The sequence below is a fragment of the Eretmochelys imbricata genome, chromosome 6, assembly GCF_965152235.1.
Source record: "Eretmochelys imbricata isolate rEreImb1 chromosome 6, rEreImb1.hap1, whole genome shotgun sequence".
NCBI lineage: Eukaryota > Metazoa > Chordata > Testudines > Cheloniidae > Eretmochelys > Eretmochelys imbricata.
Genome location: NC_135577.1, coordinates 88,539,485 through 88,566,279, shown reverse-complemented (window position 1 = coordinate 88,566,279; position 26,795 = coordinate 88,539,485). Strand labels below are relative to the sequence as shown.

Genomic DNA, 26,795 nt, shown 5'->3' with positions numbered 1-26,795 from the left:
AAAACTGCTCTCAAAATCTACCCAAAAGAAAACCATCAGAATTATAAATTCAGTATTACCTGAAAATGTTTTGGATTAATGGCAAGTGCTCGATTGAAATCTTGGATGCAGTTAGCTTGTTTGAGTTGCATTCTGCACAGCCCTCTCTGATAAAAAGCATCAGAATAATTTGCGTATATCTTGACAGCAAGGCTAAAAGCTTCAAGGGCCTAAAAGATGACATAATGGTTTGAATTAATGTAATCTACTTGCACAATTGCAATCATAGGCAGAATATCAACTTTTAAAACCCAGTAGTATTTTTTCTTGTGTTTTCACTATTTTACTCCTACTTTTTTAAAATTTTAATACAACATATGAGACAAACACAATAAGTGAAATTCTGCCCTCATTTAATACTTATCTTAGTCCATTTTTTTCAGTGGGATTACATTAGTATAACCATGGGCAGAATTTGGTCCTGTGACCATCAATGATTAACATACTAAAATTATTTGCTACATTAGAGAACACCTAAAATGTGATTTCTTTAAGGTCCTTCTGCAGATTTTTTTTATTCATACAAAAACACAGATTTTTCGGGGATCTGCTAATGTGGTGGCAGCCACATATTCTAAAGGGAAAGTAACCCATTCCTAGTGGTCAGGGTATGCCACATCAGGTATTTCAGCCACTCTTGACTATCATTTATAACTGTCTTGGAAAAGGAGGCTAACAGGGTTATAAAAATAATGTTGTGATACTACTATGTTTGGTGAGTTTCCCAACACTGTAATACAGAGACAAGCTCTTGTCCTCACAACTAAACATCAAGTCAGCCAGGGAATTTAAAGTTGCTATGATCTGAAGATTTAGAGATAACCTGGGCTAACAGATCCATTTTGGAGGTAAACCACAAAACAGAAGACAAGGACCATTCAGCTCAAATATTACACGCTTCTCTATTCAAAATAGAACAGTTACTATGAGGGAAGTTCCTATTCCAGGTGACATTTCAAATTTTAGTCATATAAAATTACTTTGAATATACTGTAGATATTATTCACTGGTCTTCTGTGACTAAAGAAATTATTAATGTTTATATTGTTATTGTTGAAATAATGCTTGAAGCATGCAAGGCTCTATTCAAAAATAGGGTTCCTACCTAAGGATATACCACTCTAATATCCAGTCCTGTAAACACTTATACATTTGTTTAACTTTACTCATATGAAAGGAAGGTTGGCCTAGTGGATTGGGCACCAAACTGGGACTCAGGAGCTCTGCATACATTCCTGGCTCTTCCATAGTCTTTCTAAGTGACCTTGGCAAGTAAATTTAGGCCCGGATGCAACAAAGCAGGTAGGCATGAACTTTACTGTAAACACATGCATAGGCCCATCTCTACTCAGCAAAACATTTAAGCACTTGCTTAGGTCCCACTGATGTCAATGGGACTTATGCATATGCTGAAGTGTTTTGCTGAATAGGAATGAACTTAACAAGTGCTTTCCTGAATCAAGGCTTTAATTTTTCAGTTCTTTAGTTCCCCATATGTAAAATGAGCATGATAATAATATTCCCTTTCACCCATGCTTGTCTCTCATGTTTACATAAGACTGTAAGCTTTTCAGAGTAGTGACAATCTCTTATTGTGTTTTGGAACAGTGCCTAACAATGTACTCCGATCACGCTTAGGACCGCTAGGTGCTACTGAAATACAAATATATGATGATAACTAATCCTACTGAGGTCAAAGACATTATACATGTGCATAAATGTTTGCAGGACTAGGCTCTACAAATAGAATATAGGAAAGAATGGTGAAAAGGGATGCAACGATAAGCAAAAAGGCACTCTTAAAAAGATTTTCTAATGTCAATTTTGTAACACTTCAAAATGAGGGGAAGGCTCGGGTTTATAAGCTTTTTAAAGTTGGCATTATTCATATACAAAATGGATCCTACTCATATAAGGCCTGATTCAAAGCCCACTAAAGGAGTCCCATTGATTGCAATAGACTTCGGATCAGACTGTTAATGAACAAGCCTGTAACTGTAGTTAAAAACATAGAAAGAACAAAAAAGTCCTTTAATATTAAAATGCACCTAGAAAAATGTATTAAATTACCTAACAAAAAATACCTAGTTAAAAAAAAATTGATATCATGTGTAAAATAAATGCCAAAAACTGAACTAGCATAGGATTGGTTGGCTGAGGGATTTTTTTTTAACTTTTGTAAAAGTACAACAATCCGTTAACTAAAATGCTATCCCTAGCGTGGCATACATTGCTTAAAACAACAGTGAAGACATTAATGTACAAATAAGATATTCATGTTGATTTCACCTCCATTAGAAACACAGCAAAAAGTATGCATAACTAATTAAATATGGTAATACTGGTATGGAAAAAATTGTTTACACATTTGCAAGACGGTCTGATAAAAACTAAAGAGTAAAAATATGTAAAAAGAAGTGGAAAGTAACCCTTAAAATATTTAATTTTTTTAGTCAATCTTGTTTCCAGCTCTTAAAGCCACAAGGCTAATATGTTCTAATTAATAAATACATACCGGTAATAAACTGACTTGCTCCATATAGCACAGGCCCATGAAATAATAAATTTCTGCAGCCTCAAATGTATGAGGCAAGATTTTTGCTGAAGAAGTCAGTATCTTTAATGCTTGTTGAAAACTTTCCACAGCATCCTGTAATAACAAAGGATATTATTCTAATATTTGTAAAACACGGTTAGTAAAAAAAAAGTCTGAGTTTTAAAGGTGACATACACAGAATTTTTTTTAATTGGGCCTGTGCCCTTTTTGCTTCTTTATTATACGTAAAGAAGGCCTGAAAAGTACTTTTGATTTTTTAGCCTTATAAATTTAAGAAATGTGAAGTCTGGTCTTCCTTGGTTTTGCTGAAAGTTCTGAATTGCTCTAATTGAAGGTGTGGGCATGATTAAGTACAACTTTTTTTCAAAATGTTCATTAGTCATTGGTTTAAATAAGTGTTAACAAAAATAAAAAGTAGAACTTTAAGCAGTCTGACTAATAATCTCTTCCTGTTGCAGTTGCTTAGCAACTTTCAGCCTCTTGACACTTTTGGAGGACTCTATCTTGGGAAGCAGCAACTCTGAAAAAGATTTGGAAATCATGGTGCATGATCAGATGAACATGAGTTCTCAGTGTGATTCCTGTAGCCAAAAGGGCTAATGAGTTCTTGGATGCATAAACAGCAATCTCAAGTAGGAGTAAAAAGGTTATTTTACCTTTGTATTTGGCATTGGTGCAACTGCTGCTGGAATACTGTGTCCAGTTCTGGTGTCCACAATTCAAGAAGGACATTGACAGGGTTCAGAGAAGAACCACAAGAATGATTAAAGGATTATAAAACATGCTTTAAACTGATAGACTCAAGGAGCTCCATATATTTAGCTTAATAAAGAGAAGGCAAAGGGATGACTCAATCACAGTCTATTAGGACCTACATGGGGAAGAAATATTTGATAATGAGCTTTCAATCAAGCAGACAAAGGTATAACAAGAAGCTGGATATGAGTCAACAGTGTGCCCTTGTTGCCAAGAAGGCCAATGGCATTTTGGGATGTATAAGTAGGGGCATAGCCAGGAGATCGAGGAACGTGATCGTTCCCCTCTGTTCGACATTGGTGAGGCCTCATCTGGAGTACTGTGTCCAGTTTTGGGCCCCACACTACAAGAAGGATGTGGAAAAATTGGAGAGAGTCCAGCGAAGGGCAACAAAAATGATTAGGGGTCTGGAACACATGACTTATGAGGAGAGGCTGAGGGAGCTGGGATTGTTTAGTCCGCAGAAGAGAAGAATGAGGGGGGATTTGATAGCTGCTTTCAACTACCTGAGAGGTGGTTCCAAAGAGGATGGTTCTAGACTATTCTCAGTGGTAGAAGATGACAGGACAAGGAGTAATGGTCTCAAGTTACAGTGGGGGAGATATTTAGGTTGGATATTAGGAAAAACTTTTTCACAGGAGGGTGGTGAAACACTGGAATGCGTTACTTAGGGAGGTGGTGGAATCTCCTTCCTTGGAAGTTTTTAAGGTCAGGCTTGACAAAGCCCTGGCTGGGATGATTTAATTGGGGATTGGTCCTGCTTTGAGCAGGGGGCTGGACTAGATGACTCCTGATGTCCCTTCCAACCCTGATATTCTATGATTCTAAGGTCCAATGGCTGGAAGTTGATGCTAGCCAAATTCACAGCAGAAATAAGAAGTAATATTTTAACAGTGAGGATAATTAACCATTGGAACAATTTACTGAAGGTCATGGTGGATTTTCCATCACTGGCAAGTTTTAAAATCAAGATTGGATTTTTATGTATATATTACACTTACACACACACACACACACACACACACACACACACCAGTTCAACAGACATTACTTTGAGGGAGTTCTATGGCCGGTGTTATACAGAGGTCAGAGTAGATGATCACAATGGTCCCTTCTGACCTTGGAATCTATTAATCTTCGATGTCATAACCTGACTAATGCTCCAGGCAGTAGAGACTCTTCCAGTGAGACATCACCTGAATTTCTAAAGCAAACAAGCAAAACATGCCAACAAACAAAAGCCAAATCTTTTAGGCCTTCCTTATATATCAGGCAGAGGCAAAAACCCCAATGTGTCCCACTTTTCAGGTCACATTTTAAATACTTGCTTTCGGGTTTTCTGTGCGAACAGTGATAAACTATGTATAATATTCAATTTATAGCCATGAAACATCTCACTTATAATACAATGGTTAAGGGCTAATCCTGCAAATACTCAGAGGTAATTTCACTCAAGTGAGTAATCTCACTGAATAAAGCTACTCACATAACATGTGTGATGGACGTGGAGGTATTCTGTAATAATTTATGAATACTGTATGTTGACTTAGTTATTGGAATGTTTACTGTCTGAAAATATTGGTTTAATTTAATGGGGGGCTACAAGGTGAAACAAATAGGAAGTTAAAGAATGGTACGAGATAAGCCACTCCTCAGAAAACACTTGAGAGTTACTAAGGGACAATGACAGAGCCACTGGTTTGGAAGACTGACTCTATCTCCTGTTCAGCATACAGACTGGTTTGGTTCAGAAGGCAAGGACAGAACCTAGGTACTCAGAGGAACAAAAAGGGATATAGCAGTTTTAAAAGGAAGACTTTCTCAAGAGAGTGAAGGAGTTGTTTGGAGGAACCAGACTGAGGAACCAGACCATCAGGGGATGGTAAGCCTTTAGGTAACACAAGGTGGGTGAGGTAATATCTTTTACTGGAGCAACTTCTGTTGGTGAGAGAGACAAGCTTTCAAGCTTATACAGAGCTCTTCTTCAGGTCTGAGAAACTAAGAGCTTGGCTACACTTGCGAGTTACAGCGCATTAAAGGAGCCCCGGGCGCACTAGCTAACTACCCATCCACACTGGCAAGGCACATAGAGTGCTCTGACTCCATGGCTACAGCGCTCTGCGAGTGGAATAATGTTTTGTGTGCCCCTGCTGGAGCGCCGTGGTGCCAGTTTGGACGCCCTGGTCTGTTAGTGCGCTCTAATCGGCCTTCAGAAGTACCCCACAATGCCTGTTATAGCCACTCTGGTCATCACTTTGAACTCTACTGCCCTGCTCTCAGGTGACCAACCCCCAGACCCACCCTTTAAATTCTCTGGGAATTTTGAAAATCCCCTTCCTGTTTGCTCAGCCAGGCGTGGAGTGCTCTCAGCAAAGCTTTCCAGGTGACCATGCCTCCACACGCCAGGCGATTCCCAGTATGGAGCAATGGTGAGGTGCTGGACCTCATCAATGTTTGGGGGGAGGAAGCTGTCTAGTCCCAGCTGCGCTCCAGCCGTAGGAATTACGATACCTTCGGGACGATATCAAGGGACGTGATGGAAAGGGGCCATGACAGGGACGCACTGCAGTGCAGGGTTAAAGTGAAGGAGCTGCGGAATGCCTACCTCAAAGCCCTTGAGGCAAACAGCCACTGCGGTGCTGCCCCTGTGACCTGCCGTTTCTACAAAAAGCTGGACGCGATACTTGGGAGCGACCCCACCTCCACTCCGAGTACCACCATGGACACTTCAGAGCCCAGTTCAACAAGGCAGGAGGAGGAGGACCAAAGTGGGAGCGAGGGTGCTGAAGCAGAGGAAGACATTCCGGAATCCCTAGATGCATGCAGCCAGGAGCTGTTCTCAAGCTAGGAGGAAGGTAGCCAGTCGCGGCGGCCGGTGCTTGGTGAAGGACAAACACCAGAGGAGGTTCCCAGTAAGCGGCTTTTATTTTGGGAAGGAAGTTATTCGGTGCGGGATCTTGGGGCGAGGAGAGTTCGGGCTGCATGCATGCCTAAATGCGGAATAGGGCATTGAGGTGCTCTCTCACATCACGGTAATCGGCCTCAGTGATCTCTTCAAAGGTCTCATCCAGAACTTGGGCAATGCGCTTGTGCAGGTTTCTTGGGAGAGCCACTGTGGTCCTTGTTCCAGTAAGGCTAACTTGTCTGCCCCACTGTGCCATGAGGGGCAGGGGGACCATTGCTGCACACAGGCAAGCTGCATATGGGCCAGAGCGGAAGCCGCATTGCAGTAGAAGACCCTCCCTTGCTTCCCAGGTCACCCTCAGCAGCGAGATATCTTCCAGGACGAACTCCTGTGGAAAATGTGGGGACAGTGTTCAGTATAGGGGCCCCCTGCAGCTCTTGGCTCTCCCCAAGGCACAGAAACCCAAAGGACAGTACAGCCATGAAACAATCAGTCACGCTTGACCCTATGTTTACTCACCATTTTGGGGCGCCCGTGGGTTATGTGCGCTCGCTTTGGGACGGGCAAATTATGCTATTGTGTAGACTGTGCTTGCCCTTAAGTATGGGGGAATCATTGCTCTGTCTGGTGTGAACAATGCTGCCTCTGTTAAGCGTTGCATTTTGCCATTACAGATGCAACCTTGAGTTCTCAGCCGTCCGTGTTATCACTGGCTAAAAGACTCCAAAGAATCAGAAAGAGGCCACGTAGAAGCAAGGAAGACATGTTGCATGAAGTAATGCAGCATTCAAGAAATGAAAATCAAAAAGTGCAGGAGTGGCGTGACAGTGGTCCACCAGCAGAATGAGGAGTGCCGGCACAAAAGCACGGTGCTCAAGCAGCAAAGCATGGATCGGCTGATAAGCATAATGGAGCGCCAAGCAGACTCTATTCAGGCCCTCGCAGCCATGCAGACGGAGCACTACCGTGCCCACCTCCCCCTGTAGCCCTTGTCCCAAAACTCTTTCCCTTGTACCCCCATGTCACCTCCAACCCACTTTCCCCAACATCCGGGTTCTTACCACCACCAGCTGCCTCCAACATCTGTAGCTTCGCCACCCAGCTCTGAAAACTACGACCCTTACCCACTGCACTCAACCCCCATCACCATGCAGTATAACCATCCTGAAGTGCAGCACTCATTGCACAGCACTCCAGACAGGAAGGCTGAGTATGATAACAGGACATACACAAATCTGTGATTGTACTGTTCCCCACCCCAGCACCTTGCCCTTTCTGTTTCCCAAGCAGTTGAGTTTCTTTTCAATAAATGGATTTTTTGGCTTTGAAAACATTTTTTATTATTGCATAAAGTAAAAGATAACTTAGCCCAGGAAAGAAACAGGCACTGCAAGTCAGAGTAGTAAGCACAGATTCCTACTAACATTGGAACCACTGCACTTCACTCCTGTGCAGGGGACCAGATATTACTGGTGGCTTTCAGCCTCAAATTGCTCCCTCAAGGCATCCCTAATCCTTGCAGCCCCACGCTGGACCCCTCTAATAGCCCTGCTCTCTGGCTGTTCAAATTCAGCCTCCAGGTGTTGAACCTCCGAATTCCATGCTTGAGTGAATCTTTCACCCTTCCCTTCACAAATGTTATGGAGGGTACAGCACGCAGATATAACCGCAGGGATGCTGTCATCAGCCAGGTCCAGCTTCCCATACAGAGAGTGCCAGCAGCCCTTTAAACAGCCAAAAGCACACTCCACAGCCATTCTGCACCAGCTCAGCCTGTTATTGAACCGCTCCTTGCTGCTGTCAAGGCTCACCGTGTAGGGTTTCATGAGCCACAGTATTAAAGGGTAAGCAGGGTCTCCAAGGATCACAATGGGCATTTCGACTTCCCCTACGGTGATCTTATGGTCTGGGAAAAAAGCCCCAGCTTGCAGCTTCCTGAGCAGGTCAGTGTTCCGAAAGATGCGTGCGTCATGCACCTTTCCAGGCCAGCCTGCGTTAATGTCAAGGAAATGCCCACGGTGATCCACAAGCACCTGGAGAACCACAGCAAAATAACGTACTTGGAGGCTAGGTGGGCTGGTGCCAGAATTGGAATATGTGTGCCATCTATCGCCCCTCCGCAGTTAGGGGAACCCATTTGTGCAAAGCCATCCACAATGTCATGCACGTAACCCAGAGTCACGTTTCTTCTGAGCAGGACGCGATTAATGGCCCTGCAAACTTGCATCAACACGAATTCCAACAGTCGACTTTCCCACTCCAAACTGGTTAGCAACCAATCAGTAGCTGTCTGGAGTTGCCAGCTTCCAGATTGCAATAGCCACCTGCTTCTCCACCGTCAGGGCAGCTCTCAATCTCGTGTCCTTGTGCCGCAGGGTGTGGGCAAGCTCCTCACACAATCCCATGAAAGTGGCTTTTGTCATCCGAAAGTTCTGCAGCCACGGCTCGTCTTCCCAGACTTGCATGATGATGTGATCCCACCACTCAGTGATTGTTTCCTGAGCCCAAAAGCACCGTTCCATGGTGGTGAGCATGTCCATGAATGCCACAAGCAAACTCATGTCATATGCGTTACTCAAGTCGATATCATTGTCGGAGCCCTCACTGTCACTTTGGATCATAAGGAATAACTCAACTGCCAAACATGACGTGCTGGCGAGACTTGTCATCATACTCCACAGTACTTCGGGCTCATTTCCCAAGGGGAAGACAGAGCACGCAGTACATAAAACATTGACAGATGGCGCCAAACGTGGACGAAAGCACAGGGATTGCTGGGATGCAAACCGATGCATCACAGGGTGTTGGGACAGGACCCAGAATGCCCTGTACCCCCGCCCTCTTCCCACAAGCCACAGCGCCAGAATGGGAAGAGGTGCTCAGTGAGATAGCGCCCATAATGCACCGCTCCCAATGTCGCTGTAAGTGCTGCAAATGTGGCCATGCCAGTGCGCTTGCAGCTGTCAGTGTAGACAGACTGCAGCGCTTTCCCTACTGTGCTCTCCAAAGGCGGGTTTAACTCAAAGCACTCTACATCTACAAGTGTAGCCATGCCCTAAGGCTATGTATACACTACAGTTTATGTCAGTATAAGGGCTCGGCTACACTTACATTGTATAGCACTCTAACTTGCTGGCTCACGTTAAAAGTGAAAAATCACCACCCTGAGTGCAGCAAGTCAGAGCGCTTTGAAGCGCTAGTGTAAACAGGCTCTGAGCGCTGGGAGCCGTGCTCCCAGCACTCGGAGCTAATCCCCTCGTGGAGTTGGTTTACCAGGAGCGCTAGGAGAGCTCTCTCCCAGCGCTCGAACGCGACCACACTCGCTCTTCAAAGCGCTGTCGCGGGAGCGCTCCCGCAATAGCACTTTGAAGTTTCCAGCGTAGCCGTGCCCTAAGTTATGTTGCTCAGGGATGTGAATAAGCCACCCCTGAGCAATGTAAGTTACATTGACCTAAGCGTCAGTGTGGACAGTGCTATGTTGGCGGGGGGAGCTTCTCCCGTGGACATAAAACTACTGCCACTCGTGGGGGCTGGAGTAATTAAGTTGAGGGGAGACCTCTCTCCTGTCAGCTTAGAGTGTCTACACTAACAGAGCTACAGCAGCCACTGTAAGCTCTGTAGTGCTGCCATAGCCTAACTCAAAGTGTCACTCCTAAAAACAAGGTTTGAATAGGTTGTTTAGCATAAGTAGTTAACAGGCTACTTCACCTTGAATGGTCCATTGAAATATTTGTTAACACCCCTCCAGTCATAAGAAGGAAAGGATGGGGAGAAAATGCAGCTGAGGGCACTTGTTAGTGGGTTTACAGATTGTTGTAATAAACCATAAATCCAGTGTCTCTATTCAGTCCATGATTTTTAGTGATTAGCAAAATTATGATCTTGTTCATCTTTTGAAATTGTTGTTTAGGCTTCCTTTGAGGATGAGGGCTGATAGGTCAGATACAGAGTGATCACTTTGTGAAAAGTGTTCACCCAGAGGTTTTTGTCTTCTATCATTTTCCTGTGTGAGTTCACTCAAGAGTGTAGTGATAGCCTGGCGACACCCACATAGCTGCTATTGGAGCATTTAGTGCACTAGATGAGGTATACCACATGCTGTGACAGGCATGTTGTGGGGGGTGTGGATCATCATAGCAGTGAGATATGTCTGCAGGTTTTGCATCTGTTGTTGTGGCAGTGTCTGGTGCCACCTTGAGTTGATGTGTCCTGGTCTGAGGAAAGCTTGCTTCTAATGATCATCTTGGAGAGGTTGTGGGTTGTCCCATCAAGTATGGGTTGTAGTTGTTTGATGATACCCGGTATGGGTTCCAGTGTGAGGTGAAAACTGGGTGTTCAGTCAGAGGGGATTTTATTTCTGAATTGAAGTAAGTTCTCTTGGGGTATTTGAGTGGCCTGGTACATGATGCGATCTACTTCTCTGGTGGAGTGTCCTTGTTTGGTGAAGGCAGTTGTGAGTGCATTGAGGTGTATATCCTGAACTTTCTCCTTGGAGAAAATTCTATGGTATCTGAGTGGTAGGACAGACATGCATATAGACCGTTTGTTGTTTTAAAATCCTCTCGCTCTAAATGCTTTATTCCTACTGTTAAAATAAACAGTACTTTGGTTTTAAGAAGGCTGTTTGGTCACTGTATACCACTGGTCACATACTCCCAAAGGTGCCAGAACTCAGTCAGACCTGATCAGCAAGCATGCTCAATACAAATGATATGGTAACACAGGGACCACTTTAAGAGTGGGAGAATTGAAGAATTCCACTGTGGGAGAGGTAAAGGCACAAGGCTTGACATCTGAGGCGGTGCACTGAGAGAGACCAGAAAGGGGACAGTGGTGCAGATAGACCTGCAACCATGACAGCATGTTTTCAGGCTCTATCCCTAATGCCTAGAGTACTCCTTTTCTTATGCTGAAAGTTACTAATGGCTGCCATCAAGGGGTCATTGATCCAGAAACTATCACAGCCATGGTTAAAGCCAATGGATGAGCTAATTACCTTTCTCTCAGGTGAAGTATAAGGAAAACATTAAGCATCTTTTCTGTGGTGACACAGATGTAATAATGGAGGCTACTGCCTAAGGCACTAGGCTGTATGATGATGTGGCTCAAGGGGTTTTGCCTAGTGGAAACACAGGATGTAAGTGTTTTCTTTCTGCAAGCTATGTGCATGTGTGTGCAATACAGGAGAAAGCCAGAGAAGCAGTTGTGAGCATAATCCTGAGACAAAGCAGAGGGATGGAGCTTCTTGGACACAGAACTTGCTAGAGAGGCAGACTTTTGAGGATTTCTGAACAAGGAAACTGCCAGGTACAGTTTGTTTCTAGTGTGTTTGAGGAAACAGGGCTTGCTGTACGTTCTTTGTAAATAAACAGGATTGAACCAAAATACATGCCTGACTTGTATCATCTATTTCTCCTCCTAACGAAAATAACCCTGCAAGGCCGTGATTATTGTCTAACTGCTTGGGTCAAAGGACCAACAGTATGATATTTCTACTGGTAACATACAATGGGAAGCAAGTACTGTATTCACAAAGCTGAGGGACTAGTTATAATCACTCTTAAAATTCTTATACATTCATTCTACAAATATGAAACAACCAAACTTTTGTATTGCCTCTAGCTCCATTAGATAGTACAGTATTTGCACACTGCTTTCTTATTATGTTTTGAAAAAAGCAACATTATGAAATTTAACTGAACTCCAGTCTACATAATTATTTCTTTTAAACTAAATTTTACATTGTTTTAAATAACACTGTGTAACACTTGCTGGAACATTATAGTGCAGGAGCATTAAGCTAAAAAGAGTGTTACTATTCCCTTTTGTAATTTAAACATTGAAGTGCAGGGAATATTTGATAAAATGAGATACTCTGTAAAGCATCAAGGCTATAGAAACCAAGACATTGTATTGCTTGGCATTTTATTGTAAATAGTTTAGAAATAATTTTCTAACCTTGGTTTTCTTGGCTTTCATTTGTATTTTTCCTAGCAGAACATATATGGAAGGCACAGGCTGACTTGCAATAACCTCAAGTAAACACTCTATAGCTTTACTGTGATTTTGACAAAATGACTGAACGAGTGCTTGCTGAACAGGAGAGGTTTTAAGGGATACTAAAAATAAGAAAAACAAACAGTGGTCACGTTATATTATATTATTTCACACTGCATGTTCTAAATATAAGATAGATTCATAGGATAAACAAACTTTACATTGTTCAAAAATCCATGAGACTCCAAGGTTGTTTGCTCTAACTGCTATACCAAAACAATTTTTTAAGAATTGAGTTTTAATCCTTTCACATCAAAGCCTGGGGTAGAAAACTTCAACTGTAAGCAACGAAGTTAGGGTCAAATAATGGGCATCTGCAAACTTCCCCTCTCCAAAGAAAGAAAAAAGGAAAAAGACAACGTCAAACTACTACACAGGCATTGCTGAGGGGTCAATGGGGCAATAGAATCGTCCCCACTGAGGGCATGGGGCACTTGTTCTGCCACTCCGAGACCACTATTACAACCCACAAGAGTTACTATAGCCATTGCAGTATTTTACCTTACAGGTGTGTTATGAAGCTTAATGTTTGTAAAGCCATTTGATATCTTAGTAAGAAAGGTCCTAAGTAAATACAAAGTATTACAATAAATTCCACATAAAGTTCTACTACCAATATTTATAAGTAAAGCTGCAAATTTGTCACGGAGGCCCAGGACTTCTGCAGCGGCCGGTGCGGCTGCCTGGGGGCTCCTTGAGCAGCTCAGGCAGCCCCTGAGCCAGCCGCACTGGCTGCTGCTGGGGCAGTCTTGGGCCACTGCACCCGCCTCCCCCAGCAGCAGTAGGAGTTTGGGTGTGGGAGGGAGCCCAGGGCTGGGGGTTAGGATGCGGGAGGGGGTGAGGGCTCTGGGCGGCACTTACCTCAGGGGCTCCCCGGAAGCGGTGACATCCCTCGGCTCCTGGGCAAAGGCGTAGCCAGGGGGCTCAGCGCGCTGCCTCCACTTGCAGGCACCGCCCCTGCAGCTTCCATTGGCTGTGGTTCCTGGCTAATGGGAGCTGCAGAGTCGGCGCTCAGGGTGGAGGCAATGAGCAGAGCTGCCTGGCCGCGCCTCCATCTAGGAGCTGAGGGAGGGGGATGTCACTGCTTCTAGGGAGGTGCAGAGCCAGGTAGAGAGCCTGCCAGCTCCACCAACCCTCCCCCCTCCAGTGCCTGCGGGTTTCCTGGGCAGTGGCGCACAGCCTCCCCTCCTCCCCCCGCAGCACCAGCGGCGGTCCTGGGCCAAACCCAGGTACCTGTGACACCCCCTACCCAAGCAACCCTGGCACTCTCGGGCTGCCCCCACCCCAAGATTTAGTTAGGAGTATATAGTACAAGTCATGGACAGGTCACGGGCCGTGAATTTTTATTTACTGCCCATGACTTGTCCATTACTTTTACTAAAACGTTACTAAAACGTAGCCTTATTTATAAGTCAAAATATAAACATAAACAGCACAAGTAAAGAAAGGTAAGTGAAAGAATTGCAAGCAACATAAGGAAGTGTCAGAGTCCCTTATAATAAATTACAGTAGTTAAATTACTCCTTATGTTAGGGCTCAGATACTATGGTTAATAAGAACCTAGACAATTAAACTGATTTTACCTTCACCCATTTCTGATACTTGAAGAATACAGAAGCTTGCAAGTTTATAATCCTCCATCTCAATTAAATATTGTCCCCTGTAACAAAACAAATTTTTGTTGTATGTAATTTGCTCACTGTAAAACCATTTTTTCAGGCTAAGATTTCTTATTTAAGCAGTATTTTAAAAGTACAAATAGTGCAGGAGTAAGTAAAAGTCTAAAGTTTCTAGTAAGAATCACATCTTCAAAGAAATACCATCCAGGTTTTTCCTCTTGTTCCTTCTGAACATACTTTTTTAAAACACTATCACCAAGAAATTTTAAAAATGCATAGCTATTCAAATGGCAAAGCTCACAAAAACACATTTTCTGTGGGCTCCACAGCTAATAGCACACACACACAATCTCTAGAACCATGTAAATATTGTTAATAATGCTATTTCTAAAATCAATGTTGTTTTACCATAGAGTGGTTGTAGGTAAATTCAATCTGATTCTGAAGGCCAAGCTAGGTTTCTTGCTTTCCCATGCATCACCATTAGTAGTAAAGGTACTTGCAAGCCAAATCAGGCCTTCAGAGATACCTGCACCACCCCATTCTTGGTATTGCGGTAACAGAGGTGGGACTGACTGAAACTTAGTAAACTCTTTTGATGATGAACAAGAAGGATGAACTTTTCGCCCATTCCTTCTTAAGTTTGTTGCAGCTCTATAGTACTGATAAGAGCAAAAAGCAGTAAAAACTTATTGTTGTTCCTAAAGTAAGGAGAGAGGACTTGACATGCACACAAGGAATATTGATTAAGGCAACATTTTTATATATTCACTATTTAGAGTACAGCCTCACTTTAAGTCCTTAATGTGAGTTTTAATTGATGCATAGAGCATTGAGTTGGCCTTCTGCACTGAGATGAGATGACAATGAGATGTTCTCACTTCTTAAACATTTTCTACAGTTTATTTGGTTCCTCTCAGATGAAAACTGGCTTATCTGTTTGACTTAGTAAGGGGTGGTACCTTTCACTAATTTGGGAGGAGTGGAGTGAAGGAATTAGTTCATGATTAAAAATGTATTTTATGCATACTTTAGGAACTATATGGATTCATTAGTCAATATGTCAGTTTTCACAGAGTTTTGGAAATCCACACCAGCCAAAGGAGAGTTTCTCAAACTGCATGTGCCTGAAGTGACAGGCAGAATTTAGATATGCCAAATGGTACATTGGTTCTAGACAAGCCTTAAGAAGCTTGTAAAAAAACCATCAACTATGCAGAAAATACTAAGGACATTCACGAACAGTTTGGGAAGCTCAGATTTGACTTTTGAGACCAAATAAAGACCAGAAAAGGAAAAAGAGCAAATGGTGGTAGAATCCTGAGACTAGGAGAGGGAAGATCTTTAGCAAAATTATTTTCTCTGAAGAGAGAAACAGATTTACAGAGAAAATGAGTGAAGCTACACCGAAATGGAGCTTTTAGGCTAAGCTGGAGAGAACAGCTAAATATCAGGTTTGAAATATTTACTCTCTCTGAACTCATAGGTTCAAGCCTAGGGGAAAGGCTGGACTCAGCACTTCACCCTTATTTTACTGTGTCATTTCTTCAGATAGGACACTGAAATATTTATCCACTCTTAATGGACATTTAAAATATGAATTTAGAAGAGTATAGGTGTGCCCTGTTGTCACTGTCCATATTCACACTCCCCCGTCCCCAGACCTTGCATGTACTTTATCACGCAGCATCCTGTATATCAAGCTGGATCCTTCTCTCCATCCCAGAGGTAACACCAGTGAGGTGCTACTCAGAGCTTTGGAGCTGTGCTCCGGCTCCGCTCCAGCTCCAGGCAAAAACCTGCAGCTCCACTGCTCTGGATATGCTCCGCGCTCCAGCTCCGGGCTCCAAAGCCCTTTTGCTACTACATGGATATAATTTGTAAAGGATATTACCATTACCCATACTTTTCTACATTGAAACACACTAAAAATATCAGCTATATTAACACATCTACTAAACAAGCCTACTGTTGAAAACAGTTGTAAAGTGGAATACTTGTTAAGTTCTAATGATAACTTTCCTACCTTATTATGCATAAATAGGATTCAGTTGGATAAAGATGAATGGCTCGATTTATATCTCTTAATGCACGCTGTAAATTGTGCAGCTGTTATTTAAAAAAAAAATTCAGTTACTCCTACATACTCTCTAATCACTTTTTCTACCCTATTGAGTATATTCTTCTCTACAAGAGATTTCTTTGTAATAAAATATGTAAATTAATGGCTACACTGTCCTTTTCTTTAGGTTTTAAATAATAGTACAATACACACAGTGACTTGCACATCATGAATAAATACATTTTAAAATAAAATATTTGTTAATCAGCTTCTGCTTCACTTATCTGCCAACACCCAATTTCAGGATTTTCTATTCTCCCTACATCTAATGGTGACACTAAAACAAATGCCTAAAACAGCACAGAGATCCTTAATCCTGACAAAAGATACAAACATGCAAACTTCCTAAACTGCTTTTATAATATTTTACAAAAGCTTATCTATTAATCTTACTTCTTACTACTATTATTTTATCCATTCCACTTTTTGAGGACTGATAGATGGCAAGGTAAGGCCCTAAAAAGCCCATAGAGCTCTAAATATAGAGCTCTAAATACAGCTCATGGAGGAAGTCTTTAAAACTACAATTACTACAGATGGGATTATCTGTTATTGCCTTTGATCCGAACCCTACAAAGATTCACATATGTGCTTTTTATGCATTGCAAGTAGTCCCATAGAAATCAATATGGGTACTTATTGTCCACAAAGTTAAGCATGTATGTAAGTCTTTGAAGGACCAGGGCATAAATATCTATTAAAATGTTTTTCATAGCAACTATAAAATGTAAAAGTAGTGTTATAATGATATAAAAGACCAAAAAGGATAAAATACCTGATGATATGCTTGAGCTCTACATATATAAGCGCTAATGTTTGTTGGGTCAACTTCAATGGCTTTAGAGAACTGTCGAATAGCTTCATAGTAATGCTCCAGATGTAACAGTAATATCAAGCCAATATTTACGTAAGCCAAGGCAATACCACTAAAAAAGAATAAAGATGATCTTATTTTTCATTTTGTCATACAATATGAAACACTTGGATGTATACATCAATGTCCAATACAACATGTTTCATCTAATTACTATAGTATTATAAAAACACATCTGTAAGTAGTCAAAAGGTAGGCTTTGAGTTACACCTATCTGCTTGCATAACACACATCAAATGCATTACTAATTCCCTTTTTAATTCCCTTGAACACTGGTAGCTGTATATATGCATGATTAGTGACTTCTCCAAAATACGGACTGCACCTTTTTTGGTGGATGTTTATTAGAAGTCTGTGATATGCAAGTCCAGTTTCATCAGCATTCCTCTGACTTTCTCCTAGATCCCTGTCTGTCTGGTTTAAAGGCTGAATTTAGTACAGAGGGTTCATTAGTTTCTTTGGTTGTTGATTTTTTGCCACCATGTCTCCATTCTTATGTTATTTTATCAGATGCCTTTGATGTGATAGACCATGAAGTGCCACTGCCCCACCTGGGGTATTGTGAATGGGCTGACTCACCACCAGCACCTCCTTGTGGCTGGGCATGGCATAGCAGCTCACTCCTTACTGGGTGTCTTCTGCCGATGCCTCCTCTGCCTCTGTGGTGGACTGCCTCTTCCTGTGACTTGGCCCTCCAGTCAGGTCACTTTAAAGTCTCTCTCTTTCCAGGGTAGTCCATGAACAAAAAGCAAGGAGAATTAATACGAAATAGAGGGGAATGATTCCCTCTCAGGATGCGTCAGAATCTGGCCCTTCCTTCCCTTAGGGAGTGGCCTTCAGGCAAGTGGTCATCTGGGAAGCTCCTGCCTTCAGTTAGCCCTTTCCTCAGGAGCTGAGAAAGGCTGAAGGTCTGTCTTCCCTTGTCTGCCAACAAGTGAGCTACTCTGTTCCCCTTTTAAGCTCTTCCTCCAATCTATGCATGCCTTACAAGTGTGATAGGACTGAACTGCCTAGGCCCAGAGCAGCTCCTTAGCCCCTGGTTGTCCAGTATGGAGTTTGTATACCGCATTGCATACCCTCCCACTCCAGATGGTACCTGGAGAACCAGAGCCAGCAGACTGTCTCCACTGCCCCCAACTCGGGGAGGGGGTGCGGGGGGGAATAAAAAAAATCAGCATTTTGGTGAGCTCTTCTCACTCTGTGCTCACAGTTCAGATAGAGTACAAAAAGTTCCTCTCCATTTGTTTCCTGGGCCAACATTTTCTTTGTCTCACTTCTGAGGCATCGATTTGCAAATGAATTCTTTTGAAGAAGTCAACATTGAGCGAGGCAGGCTCTTTGAAGATGTGGTTTTTCAACTTCTGAAAGGCTTTTTCATAGGTCTCTGACCAGTGAACCTTCTTGGGGCTACTGTCCTAATTAGATCTGTGAGGTGGGCTGCTAACATCGAAAACTTGGTACAAATCGGCAGTAGTAACCTGACAGTGCCAAAAATCTCTGGACTTGTTTCTTCATGATTGGGATAGGGCATGCTTTGAAGCCTGGACTTTGTCCACAAGAGGCTGGATCTGGTCCTTTCCCAAAAGTATATCCTAGGTAGGTGGTCTCTTCTTTTCCAATCTTAGACTTGGCTGGGTTTGCAGTTAGCCCAGCCTCCCATAGGAACCGAAGTACAGAGGCGACTTGACCTAGATGCTCCTTCCAATCTCAGCTGTGGATGTCCACATCATCTAAATAGGCTGCTACATATAAGCCAGGTGGTTGAAGAAACTGATCCATGAGCAATTGAAACATTTTTGGGGCACCATGGAGGCCAAAAGCATAGTCCTAAAATCACTGAGGCCAAACGGCGTGGCGAAGGCATTTTTCTCCCATGATTCTGGTGGAGTGGGATCTGCCAGCATCCCTTGGTTAGGTCTAACAAGGTGATATATCAGGCCTCACCCAGTTGGTGTATTATTTCATCAACTCAGAGCATGGGATAGGCATCAAATTTGGAGACAGAACTGACCTTTCTAAAGTCTATACAAAACCAGATAATGCTGTCCAGCCATCAAGCTTTGGTATAGCTGCTGAGGGATTCTTCAGTGATCTCTGGTTCCAACATTGCTTGGACCTTTTGCCACACAGCTTCATGAATTTCTGGGGAGAGCAGCCATGGGTTCTCCCAGGCTCAGTCTGGATATGGTGTTGCATGAAATGAGTCCGCCCCAGCTGGAAGATGAACACTTAAGATTTTACTAGGCTTTTTACCTGTACCCTCTGTTCCAGGCAGAGGTGTTCCCCCATCTACATAGGGTCTGGGATCAGTGAGGTGGATCACTTGAGGCCCCAGCTCAGGCTCAGGGGGATAAAGAGTGATAAATAAGCTCTCCCTCTCCTTCCATGTTTTCAGAAGGTTAATACGGTAGACCTGGGTTAGGTTCCTCTTATCAGGCTGCCTGATTTAGTAGTTAACTGGCCCAATTTGGTGGACTACTTCATATGGCCCTTGCCATTTAGCAAGTAACTTGGACTCTTCATTCAGGAGTAGACGTACCCAATCACCCAGCTTAAATATGCATTCCTTTGTTATAGGCTTGCTCCTGGGTCCATTGAGCACTGCGTAAGTTTTCTTTTGCAAAGGTCCGAAGGGTTTCAGGCCTCTCCCAGAATGTACTATAGAATATTCTCCATGCTAGGAGGCTGCTCCTCCCATATCTCATGCACCAGGTAAAGAATTCCCAGGGGTTGTCTCCCATATAAGAGTTCAAATGGGAAGAACCCAGTAGATGACTGTGGAACTTCTCAAACATCAAATAATAAGGGATCCTGAGCAATAAATTTCTTTAACATCCTTTTCAGGATCTAGCTGAATCGTTCAACCAGCACTTGCGGATGATAATCAGAGGTATATAATCTTTATTTTTAGGAGACCACACACCTTCTTCTGCAGCTGAGATGTAAAGTTGGTGCCTTGATCAATGAGGATCTTCTTAAATATCCCTTCTTTGGCAAAGACAATTAGCAGTTCCACTGCAATAGTCTTTGCATTGGGGGTATGCAGTGGGATTTCTTTGGGATAGCAGATGGCACAATCAACTATAACTAATACATGTTTATACCCAGTTCACTTTTTTCAAAGCACCCAATGATGTCCATCTTAATCCTGTTGAACAGGATGCCTACTATGTGGTGCAGGATGTGGTCTCAAACCCTGGTCCTGAACCTAGATCCACTGGGGAAGCAGTCTTGGCTGTTGTGCCCTGCCAACTCATCCAATTATCAGGGAATTCACAGACTTAGGTGGGACAGCTATCAGGATTCTGTAACCTGCTTCCTGACTGGCCACATGATCTTGACCCGGATTGGTTGGTGACCATATATAAACTTCCTGCTTCCTTTCTAGCCTTGTCTGAGCAACAAGCCATTGTCTGCTAGTTGGTACTTGGACTCTGCCTTGCCTGATCTGAATGATTCCTGTGCATGACACCCAGAGACCTAGCAATTGGAGTCATAATGCTATGGTAGGTCCCCTACAGCTCTGGAGCAAGATGATAAAATCCTAGGTTTTCTGAAATCTTTCTAATGATGGGTAGATCTTGCTACCAAGGTGTCTATTTCCATCCCCAGATGGGTTACTCTGATGAATGAAACTAGGGAGCTTTTCTTGGTACTGATGATGAAGCCATTCTCCAGGAGGAGATTCAACTTCCAACATGTGACCAGTTGTGCTGCTAATTGCAATGGAGCTCAGAACAGAATGTCATCCAGGAAAGGGTACAGGTGGGTCTACCACCTGAGTCTGGCTACTATCACTGCAAACATCTTTCATAAAAAACCTGGCGGAGCCCAGGACAGGCTGAACGGAAGTGTTCAGTACTCGCAACATTTTTTACCATAAGCAAACCTCAGAAGTATGCAGTGACATGATCTGATGGAGATATGCATCTGTTAGATCTACCGAAGTCAAGAAGTCCCACTGAGACAGGGATGACACCACAGAGGCCAGTGTCTCCATCTGAAACTTCATTTTCTTCATCCACTAATTAAGCCTTTTGAGGTCAGCAATAGCTCTGATACTACTTCCCTACCCCCGCCCCCATCCCATGCATTTCTGCACCATGAAAAAGATATAGTAGAACCCAGTGTATATAGCTGCGAGGGATGCTTAGAGAGTGGTGGAAGAGGCTTAAAAGTCCTTTCTGAGAGTAGGCTCCATCTTTCTAGCCATGGAGTCCTTAGAGCAGATCTCCTCCTCTGAGGGAATAACCATATCCCTGGTGAAGGATGCTACAGTGGCATCCACCTTTGGTAACTAGCAACAGAGCCTTTTGGTTCTTGAATGTTATATAGCCTGAGGTCACTCTTGTTAATTTCTTAACAGGCTTGTTCCATTCATCACTAATCACTTCCCTGAAGAAGGAGTGAAGGAGTATTGCTGACTCAGGGGAAAATTTTGAGGGGAGAAACTTACTCAGGCTTATCCAGGTTGCATGTGAATCCTGGAAACAATCTGGTTGCATATAGTTTGACATTTCTTAGGGGGGGGAAATCTTTCCTGCATTTTCCCCCCCATCCTGTTTCAATTCAGAGCCAGACAGCTTACCCTCTGTGGTGGAGAATAAGGAGGAAGAGGAGACAGGACTCATACTTCCTGACTTTTTGTGCTTTTTCTTTCCCTTTTGTTCCTTTTAAATTTTTTTTAAAACTTTTTTGCACACTTTGGGATTGTAGAAGCCTGTAGCAAGGCAGTTACCCCACTCTGGTAGAAAAAGGCTAGGCTGATTGGGGAAGCAGCCACAGCTGGGGCCACGTCCCGATCAGGCCATACTTGGCCCTGTTATATGGGCTCAGCGAGGAGCTGGGTTAGTCTCTCTCTAGCCGTGGAAAGAGAAGGACCTAGCTGCCTGGGAGCGGAGCGGAGTTCAGCTCAGCTCAGCTCAGCTCCAGCCTGGCAACTCCCCAGGCTGAGGCTTTGATAAAGGCCTACACAGGTACTGCGACTGGGAGGTGCAGCCCAGGAATAGGCAGAGGCAGCTGGTGCAACCCCCTTACCGATGATGGGTGGCCATTACAGACTGCAGTTTGCCCCAATAAGGGGGGCTACAATAGATGATGACTGGCAGTAGCCACTGAGGCAGGGTAGGTGTAGAGGGTTGGGGGATCCCCTGGTAGGGGAGACCCAGAGCATGGGGACTGCTGGGGGGGGCAGAACCCCGAGGAAAGGGGCACCGGGGTCCAGGAGGCCTGAAAGGGCGAGACACCAGCCACCAAGAGGCGCTTCACATGCTGGATGAGCTAATTCCCAAACAACCAGCAGGAGGTGTCGCACCAGTGAGTCTTCGCTCTGCTACAAAGCCCTGCTGCAGCTCTGATGAGGCCTTTTGCTGTTTGCCTTCCTTAGTGCCTGGAGCCCTTTCAAGAAGTCAGTCTCAGAATCCTCCCCACTGTGCCCAACCCCCTGGGAGGGGAAAACTCCTCAGTCAGGGCCATCCAGGTCATCTTGGGAGGGAGTGAGGCTGATTAGAAGGCCTGCTTCTTTCCTCAAGATGCTTGGGACCCACTTTAAGACTTGGGGGCATTTGTGGACCCATAGACTCCCCTCTTTGTTCTGCAGTGGTCCCTTGGGACTTACCCCCTTTGTCGAATAGTCTGGGTCCTCCTTCCTTTTAGAGCTTCTCCCTACTCTGCACTGGGGTTCCTGGTCCATTTTCCTGCAGTGGAGTCAGGGCTGCCTGATGAGTTGGGGACCCTGTCTGTCTGACTTGTAGCCCTGAATCCTAACAGAGATAGGGACAGAAGGCCAGGTGCAGGGTGGGCACCACTCACCCTGGAGCCTGCCTCAAAAACAGAGCACTGTTTGGATTTAACCCTATGCTTTCTTGGTTACTCACCACACCTGCAAGGGACAGAGGAGCCAGCAGTGAGACACTGAAGCGGAGGCTCAGAGAGGGTTAAATCCCTGAAGAGTTAATTGCCCCAGGGAGGGAAGGAATGTTGGAGAGGGAGAATGCTGTCATCACTGCCCAAAAGCTGGGCAGAAACAGTTCAAATTGCAAAGTAAGAGCAGAAGCAACAAACTGCCACTGTCTGTTGGCATGGACCCAGAGAATCTGGCAGCAAGCAGGAGCAGAGGGATGTGGAGCCAAAACACTGATCTGTCTCTGCGAAGCTGCCGACAGAGGTGAGCAGCTCAGATGTCCAGAATTGTGGGAGATGGTGGGCTGCAAAAATACTTATAGTTTTCCAACAAATAAGAGGAAGGATAATACACCTATACCCCGATATAATGCGGTCCTCGGGAGCCAAAAAATCTTTCCGCGTTATATGTGAAACCGCGTTATATCGAACTTGCTATGGAGGGCCGGGTAGGGGAGGCTGTGCCTCCCCAAACAGCCTGGCCCCGCCCCATCCAACCTCCACCTACTTCCCACCCCCTGACTGACCCCTCAGAACCCCCGACCCATCCAACCCACCCTGTCCCCTGACCGCCCTCCGAGACCCTCTGCCCCTTATCCAATCCCGCCCCCCGGCCCCAGCCCTTAACACGCCACTTACAGCAGCATGTCGGAGCCAGACACGCTGCCTCCATAGGCACCAACTCCATGGGTGCTCCAGGGTTGGAGCACCCACGGAGAAAAATTGGCCGGTGCAGAGCACCCACCGGCAGCTCCCTACCTCACCCCAGCTCACTTCCGCTCCGCCTCCTCCCCTGAGCACACTGCCACTGCTCCACTTCTCCCCACTCCCTCTCTCCCTCCCAGGCTTGCCATGACTCAGCTGTTTGGTGTGGCAAGCCTGGGAGGGAGGGAGGGAGAAGCGGAGCGGCGGCATGCTCGGGGGAGGGGGCGGAGCAAAGGTGAGCTGGGGTGTGGAGCAGAGGTGAGCTGGGGTGGGGAGCAGTTCCTCTGCTCCCACCGCCCGCCACCCCCAGGTTACTTGCTGTGGCCCTCCCAGCGCCCCCCCCTGCCCCAGCTCACCTCCGCTCCACTGCCTCCCCACCTGAGCTCACCGCCGCCACTCTGCTTCTCCCCCCTCCCTGCTAGGCTTGCACAAGCCTGGGAAGGGGAGGAGGGGAAATGCTTTACTGCGTTATATCTGAATTCCAATTATATTGGATCGCGTTATATCAGGGTAGAGGTGTATTGTGCCTAAGGCACTGCACTGAGATGCAGGAGACCCTATTTCATTTCCAGCTGTGGCACAGAATTCTCATGTGATCTCTGGCAAGTCAATGAGGGTGGAATTTTCAAAAGGTTCCCTTAAGGCACTTAGACACTTTTGAAAATCCCACTCTTAATCTCTCTACTGCTCAGTTCCCAATCTCTAACATAGGAATAATAATAATGCTTTCCTGTTTCATAAAGGATAAATTCATAAATGTTTGTAAGTCTACACTGATGGGGGCCATAGCAGTACTTAGATGACAGACATAGATTGAGAGAAATGAACATAACTTTCCGCCTTAGCTAATTCGAAGTGTACACAATCTATATTAAAAGTCCAATCACCTGTCCAGAGCTAGAGCACTTTCAAAGTCACAGATTGCTAGTGACCACTGACACTGTTCTGTGTATAAGATCCCACGGTGAATGAAAGAACTGAGATTTTCATAAGAGTCATTGAGGAGCACTGAGGAAAAAAGAATATATTTTAATTGTAACTTTTTGATATTCACATTTAAATTGTAGTTGTTTATTATATAGCTTATCTGCATATTTTATTCTAGCTTTCTTAGTGTTATACTTAATATCAGTGAAGTGAATATAAAGTGAAGTATAAACTAACTGATGGGACTACCATGCAAAGAAACTAGTTTATGTAACATGAAAAATGGTATGTATAAAACGGAGCATGTACATACAAGTATATAATTATACTTTACTACTTCTACTCTCAAATGATTAAAATAAAACAAAGGGGGAATTTGGAAACAGTGGGAAATAACTGAAAATGGCTTACAGCCAACATCCAATACTAACACTAAATTAATACAAATTAAAAAGGACAAAGTCATCACAAAGTGCGGAGTGACTACAGCATCCCTGCCCATCTTGGCTAACAGCCATTGATTGACCTATCCTCCAGGAACTTTTCTAATTCTTTTTTGAGCCCAGTTATACTTTTGGCCTTCACAACAACCCCTGGCAACAAGTTGCACAGGTTGACTATGCATTGTATGAAGATGTACTACTTTACGTTTGTTTTAAACCTGCTGCTGTTAATTTCATCAGGTGACCCCTAGTTCTTTACGTGAAGGAGTAAATAACACTTCCCTATTCTTTCTCCATACCATTCAAGATTATATAAATCTCTGTAATATCACCCCTCTAGTCATCGCTGAAGCAGTTCCATACCCCTAATCATTTTTGTTGCCCTTCTCGGTACTTTTTCCAATTCTAAGGTATTTTTTCGAGATGGGGCAACCAGAACTGCACATAGTATTCAAGGTGTGGGCATACCAGGGATTTACATAGCAGCAGTATGATGTTTTCTGTCTTTTTATCAATCCCTTTCCTAATGGTTCCTAACATTCTATTAGCATTTTTTGACTGCGACTTCACATTGAGCAGATATTTTCAGAGAACTATCCATGATGGTTCCAAGATCTTTCTTGAGTGGTAATGGCTAAATTTAGACCCCATCATTTTGTATGTTTAGTTGCGATTATTTTTTCCATATTCAACAGTGAATTTCATGTGCCATTTTCTTGCCCAGTCATCCAGTTTTGTGAGATGCCTTTGTAAATCTTTGCAGTCAGCTTTGGACTTAACTATTTTGACTAATTTTGTATCATCTGCAAATTTTGCCACTTCACTGTTCACCCACTTTTCCAACTCATTTTTGAATATGTTGAACACGACTGGTACCAGTGCAGAACTGTGGGCAACTCTGCTATTTACTTCTCTCCCTTTCAGTACTGACACTAGGAAATAACTGTGATATCTCAGATTGTGGTCTGGTAACTGATGGAGAATGTTTTGTAAAAAGTCAACAATGCATTGACATTCATCAACCTAAAATTAAAAAACAGTAATACCAGAAACACTGAAGTCCTGCAGCGCTCTCTTTGGATCAATCTTTCGCAGTATGCAACCTCTGCAATAGAATGCTAACCAATTAAAAGGGTCTAGATGAACTGCAGCAGAAAAGTCTTCCACTGCATTTTTATACTGCTGTCGTTTAGTATATGTTCTTCCTCGATATATCCTAGTAGAGAAAAAATAATCTCTTTATTTACAGTTTTCCATACAAAAATTATATTTACAGAATGAAGCCATAGGATGCTATCTACAATTTGAATATTTGGATCAGCTTAGCATTAATAGTACTTAATTTGTTTCTTTGCTGCATATCTTAAAGTAATTATCTGAAAAAAAATGTCAAAGGATAGAATAAATGTTAATGGTAGTTTTAGTGGTAGTAAGAGTTTTATTTCTTTTGTTAGAAGTTCTTTCTTTCTTTTTTGTTTAAATCAGCAGTGACAAAACAACTCAGAGGTTCAAATCCTCCATATGGATTCATATGGGCAGTCTACTGCATGCACCAGCACAAAGCCCCACTGAAGTTGATGGGGCTCTGCATAATGGACCCGTGCACCTGCATGGAGCTTCACAGAACCGAGTGGGGCTCTGTGTGAGTGCAACTGAACACTTATGCAGAGCAATTTGCAGGATCAGACTCATACAGACTTGGTACACTGGTTTAAAAGAAAAGAAATGGAGCTCTGCTTACTACCACTAAAACTGCCTATAAACATTTATTGTCATTCAATATTTCCTTCAGGTAATTCAGTTTACAGAATTGGGACCCATCTATGCCTCTTAATTTCACAGTATTACTACCTTAACTTCAATTAACTAGCAACATACTTAAGTAAACTG

General features: G+C 43.7%; 1 protein-coding gene across 1 annotated transcript in view; it reads right to left on the bottom strand.

Moving 5' to 3' along the window:
• The window catches only part of TTC6 (tetratricopeptide repeat domain 6), a 129,076-nt gene that overhangs the window by 24,966 nt on the left and 77,315 nt on the right, over positions 1-26,795 (bottom strand). The window contains exons 14-21 of the mRNA XM_077819995.1: positions 25,952-26,121; positions 24,423-24,543; positions 16,831-16,981; positions 15,960-16,042; positions 13,898-13,974; positions 12,216-12,376; positions 2,555-2,689; positions 60-209 (exon numbers count right to left, since the gene is read on the bottom strand). Of these exons, the coding sequence (XP_077676121.1) occupies positions 60-209; positions 2,555-2,689; positions 12,216-12,376; positions 13,898-13,974; positions 15,960-16,042; positions 16,831-16,981; positions 24,423-24,543; positions 25,952-26,121 (1,048 nt within the window). The remainder of the gene's footprint in view (positions 1-59; positions 210-2,554; positions 2,690-12,215; positions 12,377-13,897; positions 13,975-15,959; positions 16,043-16,830; positions 16,982-24,422; positions 24,544-25,951; positions 26,122-26,795) is intronic.